This window comes from Triticum dicoccoides, chromosome 7B (genome assembly GCF_002162155.2).
Source record: "Triticum dicoccoides isolate Atlit2015 ecotype Zavitan chromosome 7B, WEW_v2.0, whole genome shotgun sequence".
Taxonomy (NCBI): Eukaryota; Viridiplantae; Streptophyta; class Magnoliopsida; order Poales; family Poaceae; genus Triticum; species Triticum dicoccoides.
The window spans coordinates 157,573,574-157,582,542 of NC_041393.1; the positions used below are offsets into that span (position 1 = coordinate 157,573,574).

General features: G+C 52.4%; 1 protein-coding gene across 15 annotated transcripts in view; it reads right to left on the reverse strand.

Annotated features, from left to right (window-relative positions):
• Positions 1-208: 208 nt before the first annotated feature.
• The window catches only part of LOC119336239 (protein ENHANCED DOWNY MILDEW 2-like), a 27,485-nt gene continuing 18,724 nt past the window's right edge, over positions 209-8,969 (reverse strand). For 4 of the 15 annotated variants that reach the window (XR_005162307.1, XM_037608252.1, XM_037608250.1 and 1 more), the window contains 2 exons: positions 1,903-1,986; positions 209-1,416 (listed from right to left, as the gene is read on the reverse strand). Coding sequence is in view for 5 of the 15 variants with exons in the window: in XM_037608252.1 (XP_037464149.1) it covers positions 1,936-1,986 (51 nt within the window). In the remaining 10 variants the exon portion in view is untranslated. Of the gene's footprint in view, positions 1,987-8,969 lie in introns of all 15 variants that reach the window. The other 11 variants (XR_005162308.1, XM_037608251.1, XM_037608249.1 and 8 more) reach the window with 9 other exon arrangements.

Sequence of the window (8,969 nt, forward strand, 5' to 3'; positions counted from 1 at the left end):
CAACAGAAGGATTAAAAGTTGCATCGCAGTATGCTTGTGGACCTGCAGGCAAAATGGAGTTTATCTCCAGAGAGGTGTTGGAGCTGCCACGCGCAGCTCCCCTTCCACCTCGCGTTGCATCTCACAATACACTCAAGAAAAATGGAGACGCTCCCCTTCCACCTCGCGTTGCATCTCACAATACACTCAAGAAAAATGGAGACAAGTGTTTTGGCGTCATGCTGCCTCTCGCAGCTCGACCTTTTCTTTCTGCCTCTTCAAATAAGTATGATGATTACAGAATATATAGCAGCCCATCTCAGACCACTACCGGCAAACGCACGCCATACTCCAACACAATGACACAATGACCAACATGCACATGCACATGACTGGATAACAAGCTCCACGAACTAACCAACTAACTGACGCTTCAACTATTCACTCGTCTGGGAACACTGCAGGACGTTGGCTCTAGGACTGGATCACACACGTTGTCACGCTCCACCTCCTCGTAACATGTCACGTCACACGACACTGTTGCATGCCATCACGCCTTGCACTCCGGCCGCATCGCACGGCTAGCTCGGCATCCCACCTCCTGTACGCTCAAGTGAAGTTCAACCTGGATACAATGCCCTAGACCACATGCATGTACGAAATCAAACTAAAATGCAGATACATGGAATCAAGATTAAAGCCAACAGGACCGACAAGAATCAGCAATATCAGAGCTACAGGAGAGAATAGCTGAGGAAGCATGAAGAACCTGCACAATGGACCAGCTTGTTTAATTAAGAAGCAAATCACTCCTGGCTTTCCAAAAATGAGAGCATGGAAATGATTTAGCAACGGAGATACCAGGATGATTAGAATTAAGCATGGAGGAAATATAGAGGCGCCAGGAGCAAAAACATCTGATCTAAAGCCTAGATAAGAGAACCAGACTGATCTAGCAAAGGGGCAATGGAACATATGAGCATCTGATTCACGGAGGCATCGGATAGGATGCATCCTTTCAAAATATGTTTAGATGCTCTCTTACCAGTTGCTAAACCCGACCTTATAAGTCTCCATGCAGAAGGGCTCGAGGGATGGTTTTGTCCTTCCAAGATGCATTAGGACTATGATTTTCTTGATACGAAGGACCACAAGTAGATGCGCGGATTCCAGCCATGGCTCCTGCACAGATGTTTTGTATGCACTTTTCGAGGAGCATTGAGCATAAGGAGTATGTTTCCAGCACATTTCATCATCGAAGTTAGCATTAATAATAGATTAATAGGTATCTGCATAACTTATTAATAAGCAGAATTAGAAATTTTGTCGATACCCCAACTTTTAGAACCATCAAACCGTAGATATTTTGTAGTGCTAGGGCAACCAGGACACAATGATGTTGACATAAGCTTCACTTTCCATCAGCAATTTGCATTCCTGAAGATTCAATAATGTCGGGTAAAACTTTAAGAACAGAGGCACAGAAGGCAGACTTGGGTAGAGGCGTAGAGCATTTTTTGCTTTTCAAATGTGCCAATTTGAAGATCGCTGATATGAAGGTTTAGATGAATGGTTTTTCTGAATTGCTGTCAACCAGAACTTTCTAACAATAGAAGTTAGATATGATTTTCTTACTGAGCAAATGTTTGACATGTGGTAAAAAAGAATAGAACAAAACACATATTTGATTTAGGTAAACCTACCTGCATAAAACAATCTATTAGCCTTGTATCCATTTAACACTACTTTAAGTTTGTCAATAAGAAGGCATTAGCAGATGATTAGCTTTTCCCTGGAAGAACATTAGATGAGTAATAGAAGACCCATATCAGGGGCTGGAAAATAATATTTAGTGGAATGTGGCAGATTAAACTATAGTTGTACTAAGAAAGATCGCATATTTGTTCCAGTTAGGGGTCCGACCTGAGAAAGTGGAAAACTGAGGAAGCACCTGGCCTATGGCTTGGGCACCATGATTGGCAGCAGATCCATAAGCATCAAAATCATCTGTAAACATAAAGAGTTAGAGCATCTCTATCCTCCCCCCCCCCCGTTCTAAAATTTGAGTGCTTAAACCTTGAACCTAATCCTTGCCCTAAACTTAACTCTATACTTTTTCCATCAATCTTTCCATGCATAAACCCCATCTGAACTACATTTGCACAAACATATTAAATGAAACCTTCATACTTCTAACGCACACATTCTAACAACAATTCAAATTCATTGTTTGAAAATTTACACATTCAAATTCAAACACAACATACAGTCCAAATGAAGTAAATAATCCAAATGAAACATAATAAAAGCATAATAGAAGTTCCCCCAAGTGCTCCACAAGATTATCTCATAGTTGGTCATGGCTTCTCAGTTCTCGATCCTGCGATGCGCTTGCAGAAGTCTTTGGTTCATATTTGGTCCATATCAATAGTTGGACGCCCATTGTAGTCATAAGTCAAAGCTCTCTGGTTGACCTCTGCCATCCTCGATGATCATTTTGTGCAAGATCAAACATGTTGCCATGATCTCCCACAGTAACTTTTGGTCCTAGTACTCAACAGGGCCACGAACAATAGCAAGGTGATTTTGTAGCACCACAAAAGCTCTCTCAACGTCCTTTCTCGTAGAGCCACCAAGCATTGAGAGATCAGTCGCCGTGGGGCGAGTGGCAGGGTATCCTCAACCAGCTCAGGATCTCGTACCAAACTTGCCAAGAGAAGGGGCACGCTAGGAGGAGGTGGTGCATTATCTCTGGTCCTTGGTCGCATAGGGGCAGCTTGTGGGGTGCTGCAGGCCATATGGCGGAGAGGCGATCCGTGGTCCAACACCAATCAAGACGGGCGAGCCAATGGAAGAACCTGAGACGCAGCGGAGCCCAACACTTCCAGGTAAGCTTCCAAGCATTGCAGGTGGTGGAGTCATGGAATGTGGCCATATAGGCAGATTGCGTGGAGCCGCTCAAGTTCAAATTCTAGAGTAGGCAATCTGCCTCGATCGTTTGCTCGATCATGTGCCATAGCCGAAGGTATTGGCCTATACCGTGGTGGTGTCGTGCATGTCATGCGCCCAACGGTTAGCCTATAGGTCGTCTGCAGCTTGCGGCACTTTGGGATGCAGGCTCACTTGAGCGGTGTGATCTCGCAGACAGAACGCTGGCCAATCCAATGGTTCCCCCAAAATAGGGCGCATGTTGGCCGTTGCCAATCTGCATGGTGATGGAAGCGAAGAAGGCGTGTTCCTCGGCGGCAAACTGCAGGTTAAGGCCACCCCATGCCTTGGCGCTGTCGGTGAGGCTGAACCAAAGCCAACACATGCGAAGCGCAAGGACGGTGCGCTCTAGGTCATGGCCGCCGAGGCCACCAAGCGAGATTGGCTGCAAGATTCGCTACCGCGCGTCCCGCCTAGAGAAATACTCTCTGGATTTTCTCGAGCGACTTGATGGTCTTCTTTGGGAGCGCTAGCACGAGTAGATGATGTATAGGGATCGCGCCCAGCACGGCCTTGGCGAAAGCGAGGCGGCCGGCCTAGGTCATGGTAAGCTTCCAAGCATTGCAGGTGGTGGAGTCATGGAATGTGGCCATATAGGCAGATTGCGCGGAGCCGCTCAAGTTCAAATTCTAGAGTAGGCAATCTGCCTCGATCGTTTGCTCGATCATGTTCCATAGCCGAAGGTATTGGCCTATACCGTGGAGGCCGATGGTGTCGTGCATGTCATGCGCCCAACGGTTAGCCTATAGGTCGTCTGCAGCTTGCGGCGCTTTAGGATGCAGGCTCACTTGAGCGGTGTGATCTCGCAGACAGAACACTGGCCAATCCAGTGGTCCCCCAAAAATAGGGCATGTTGGCCGTTGCCAATCTGCATGGTGATGGAAGCGAAGAAGGCGTGTTCCTCGGCGGTAAACTGCAGGTTAAGGCCACCCCATGCCTTGGCGCTGTCAGTGAGGCTGAACCAAAGCCAACGCATGCGAAGCGCAAGGACGGTGCGATCTAGGTCATGGCCGCCGAGGCCAAGCGAGATTGGCTGCAAGATTCGCTACCGCGCGTCCCGCCTAGAGAAATACTCTTTGGATTTTCTCGAGCAACTTGATGGTCTTCTTTGGGAGCGCTGGCACGAGTAGATGATGTATAGGGATCGCGCCCAGCACGGCCTTGGCGAACGCGAGGCGGCCGGCCTTGTTCATGAGTCATGCCTTCCACCCTGGGAGCATAATGGCGGTCCTGTCGACGACGGGTTGTAGCTGAGCCACGATGGGGGCGCTTTATCATTACTGGATGCCCGGGTAGGTGATGGGCAAATTGATAATGGGGCAACCTAGAAGGTCGACAAAGGAACATGAAGGCCCGAGGCACGCCCAAAAAGCTGCAAGATGCTCACTGCCAAAATATCTCACTGTGAAGGGTGGAAAAGAGGATCACGTTGTCCGCATATAGCGAGACAACAGAGATAGGGCGCCAAGGGTGGAGCTGTTGCAGCATGCCCAGCTCGATGGCGCGACACAACAGCCGACCTAGCATACCCATTGCAAGGACAAAAAGCTGGGGCAACATAGGGTCGCCCTGTCGAAGCCAGCGTCGATGCCGGCCAGGCCAGGCTCACCGTTTAGGAGCACCTTGGTGCTGGCCGACGAGAGGAGAATGGCCAGTCAGTCCAGGAATCCAAAGCCATATTGGCACAAGACCTCGAAGAGAAACAACTAGGTCCCCGCATCGAAGGTGTGTGCCAGGTCCAATTTCATCAACACGTGAGGGGCTCCAAGTTTGCGAAGTAGGCACGCCTACTGCCGCATAAGGACGAATTGCCATGCAAGCTGCACCCCGGGATGAATGCGTTCTAGTTCGCGCTGATGAGGGCATTGAGCTTGGGTGCGAGGCGCAACGACAGTACCTTCACGAAGATCTTGGCGACGAGGTGGGTCAGGCTTATGGGCCTGTAATTGCCTAGGCGAGGAGCATCGGCGCGCTTTTGTAGCAGCGTGAGGAGCGCCTGATTCAAGCAGCTGAATCCTCGGCCCCGCAGTGCAAAAAGTTGTTGGGAAACGTCAACGAGGTCTTGTTGGACGGTGGGCCAGCAAGTGCTAAGGAATTTAGTGGTGAAGACGTTGGGGCCCGAAGCCTTGCGCAGGCATAGCGGTTTCACAACTTGCCAGATTTCCTCTGCATCAAAGGGTGCATCAAGGTCGTCAAGGTTGGCGGGCGTGATGAGTGCCGAGAGGTCCAGGGTGCACTCTCAGGGCACCGCGGAGCCAAGGGCATCAAAGCGCGCATAGGCCATGCGCATAGGCCGCCGCAACCATGTTGCACGGATCCGTGATCCCATCCTCTTCTAACGTTAGGTTGTGTGCTCGGTTCTTTTGTTGCCGATACGTGCATTGCCGGTGGGAGGATGTGTTGGGCGGGCACGTTGACGAGCGATGGTGCGCTCCATGGATGCAAGACCAAGATAGGAGGCCTTGATTTGTCGCCAAAGCCAGTCCTCGTGCGGGGATAGAGCCTAAGGGGAACTTGTCGACGGTCCGCGAGCTCTAGCTCGTGAGCTTGCACATTGTGGCTTGCATGCCTAGCATGAAGCGTTAGAAGGGGGTCAGCGTGATCGACATAGTGCCATGCTTCTGTGCCGATATCTTGAAAACCATCGAGGCGCGTCTAGAAGTCCACAAAGGGGAAGTGTCAGTTGGCCGATGAAGCATGATGGGGCTGTGGTCGGAGATGACGAAGGTTAAGCAGCGGTGGCACTCACCATGCAGCTCCTCCCAATCCGTGGTGCAGAGGACGCGATCAAGGTGGATGAGGGTCAGGGGCAATTGGGTCAGGGGCAATTGCTCGTTCAACCAAGTGTAGCGGCGTCTTTTGAGGTAAACCTTCTTAAGCGCGAGGTCGTTAAGCACGCGCCAGAAGTGACCCAAAGCTGACGAGGATCAGCGGTTGACGTGCCCATTGTTTTTGTCTTCATTGCGGTAGATGAGGTTGAAATTACCACAACATCCATGATCCAAGGCACATGATGCGGATGTCGTGAAGGTCCTACAAGAAGACGACCTTGGCGGCGTCTGCTGCGGTCTGTAGACCACAGTGTGCTGACACCACTGATGGTCTCCTCTCTACTTTTCCAGGCCAACAAAGATGCCGCCACGGGTCCCCAACACGGACAGGTACACATAATCGTCGAATTCCAAGCCTAGGGCTTCGAGGACAATCGGTGAGCAGATCAATTCCAAACGATCGAGCACTGGTGGCTACAGTTAGTGATTGGATGGCGGTACGACGAGCACACGCGTTGAGGCCGCGCACATTCCATTCAAGGATCTAGGGCCGTAATCCATGTAGGAGAGGTCGACGGGTGGGCACAAGAGCGCAGCTAGACCTCGATCGAGATACCCACGATCACCGTGATGATCAGCGCTATGGTAGGATCAAAGGGAAGCTCACGATTAACAAGTGTTGCGATGGTCAAGAGGACGGACATGTAGATGGCGTCATGAAGAGCCCATCGTACGCTTGCATCTCGGCAGTGGTGATTTTCTGGTTGACCCCGACGACTCCTAGTGTGCGCAAGATGCGGATTTGAGTGCGCCTCTTAGCCGTGGGCGAGGCAACAACCTTGCTTGTCATGGCGCGAAGTTAGGTAGGTACCGCCTGTGTCACTTGCCAGGAGTTAGGAGGGCGAAGACAATCTCCTTGGTAGCAACAGCAAGGAAGTCACCAAGGGTGACCCCGACGACTCCTAGTGTGCGCAAGATGCGGATTTGAGTGCGCCTCTTAGCCGTGGGCGAGGCAACAGCCTTGCTTGTCATGGCGCGAAGTTAGGTAGGTACCGCCTGTATCACTTGCCAGGAGTTAGGAGGGCGAAGACAATCTCCTTGGTAGCAACAGCAAGGAAGTCACCAAGGGTCCAGGTTGTCGTCACAGCAGCATGCGGGCGAGAGCGACACATGGTGATCGGGGGCAAAGCGAAACACATGGTGATTCTCTACGGATTGGAACCTAGGCCGTGCAAGCTTATGGGCTTTCCATGGAGGGTTGTTGCTCTTGCAGGACTTTAGGTGCAGCATGTGCCCATGATGGGCCGCTGGAGAAAGGTCGTGGCTCAGCTCTTCTTTAGTGGAAGCACCCAGAAGCTCCTCGTCCTGACCAGACGACAAGGTGGGCTTCACTGTATGAATCTCTATCATGCCATCCCACGAAGAGGAGCAGCCAGGCATGCAACACATCAAGGGTTCACGGAGTCGAAGCGTTGCTTTGCCACGACAACGAATCAGCCTCGGGGACCATGGCTGGCGAATCAGGAACCTCGTTGTCTAACCACGGGTGGCCCATGGAGCTATCCTTGTCCCCATGCTCGCTAGGGTTGACCAAGTATGGCATGATGTCTACGTGGTCGGGATCACGTGCGCTCGATGACAAGGGCAGCGGGTCCAAGGCAAGGCACGAGGGGTTCACCGATGGGCGATGGCCATCTAGTGCAGGATCATGTACCTAGGCCGTGCAAGCAGGCCAGCGAACAAAGAGGCAGCTTTTGTAGCACGCCTCTTCTTTCCACTGCACTTTCCCCTTCTGGAATCGGGGCGAAAAAGCAAGGCTTCTCCACCAATGGGCGATGGCCATCTGGTGCCGAACAATGCACCTAGGCCGTGCGAGCAGGCCAGCAAACAAAGAGGCAGCTTATGTAGCACGCATATTCTTTCCACCGCACTTACTCATTTTGGAAACGCGACGAGAATGACAGGGACCACCTGTGGCAGACCAGTGCTCCATCATACATCTCGAGGCGGGATAAGGAGGCGGTGACACCATCAACACCTGTACAGTGGTTAGTAGCTTTCTAGCCAGCAGAATCGACGACCCTGCCATCTACGCGGCCGTCGGGAGCGCCATACATGCGGCGTCGCTTGCGGCTGTGGCGGTGGGTGGGTTGCGCGCTGCACCATGCCCGCATTCAGCCGCGCCATCATCACCTCCAGACGCCCCATTGCTCGGGCCTCCGCCATTGCCAGCATTGGCCGAAGCATGTCGGCCAGCCACAACTTTGGTGAGGGTGCGGATGGTCGACGACAGGGCACGATTGCGGGCGAGGACAGACTCCACAATCTCCAATGCGACAGATGCAAGCCGAATCATGCATGCACGCTGTTAGCCAGAATATGGCAAGGTCAGCGTGCGACCATGTGCTCAGGTGCAACCGCTCGACCCAGCAGCTGCTGCCAAGAAGGTGCCCAGCGGTTGACAGGTGCCACTCCTGCGATGGGATGCTGTGAAGCTCCACCTAGATATTGTGCTCGAAGGAGCTAGCTTGTTCAATGGATGGAGCGACAGAGTGAAGCCAGGGCTCAACCATTGATGAACATGGGCTAGCCATTAGCTAACTAATGAAGTTGAGGAAGTCCTCCAGATGATACGCATGGGCAGTGAAGTCGTCAGGTAGGAGGTCTTCAACTTCATCTAAGGTGATAATCGACCTGGTCCTGATGATGGAGGCCACCATCCACGCCACAACACAATCTTGACCTCCTCCATCTCCACAGAGCGCGACAAGATGACTCGCAGCAAGTCGACGGGCTAGGCCGAGGGTAGGAGCGCGGGGAGGTGTAGGGGGTGGTGTTCAGTGGTGCAACGCATCCGAGGCGCAGCGGCTAGGGGCGGCAGTGTAAGGGGGCATGCAGAGCACACTACAACAGTACTTTAAGCAGGCACAAGAATCGTGGTCGACGAAGAGAGAGCGGCACCAACGGATGTCATTTGTGCAATCACACGGTGGGTGGCTAGGGTCAAGGCAGCCGAAAGCAGAGGCCGGCAGTCTTCTCTGGGGACGGGCTCCGACGACACTGCTGGAGCGGGGGTTGGGGGCGGCCTCGCGTTGCACTCGCCAGAATTGGTTTTTGCACCGCGACAGCTGAAAGCTACCTGTGTCGACCTCTGCGCCTCCATTGACGCGGTGCACCTCAGAGCAAGGTTCCAGGCGAGCTGAGGCGGGAACACGCCGAGGAGCCAGAACT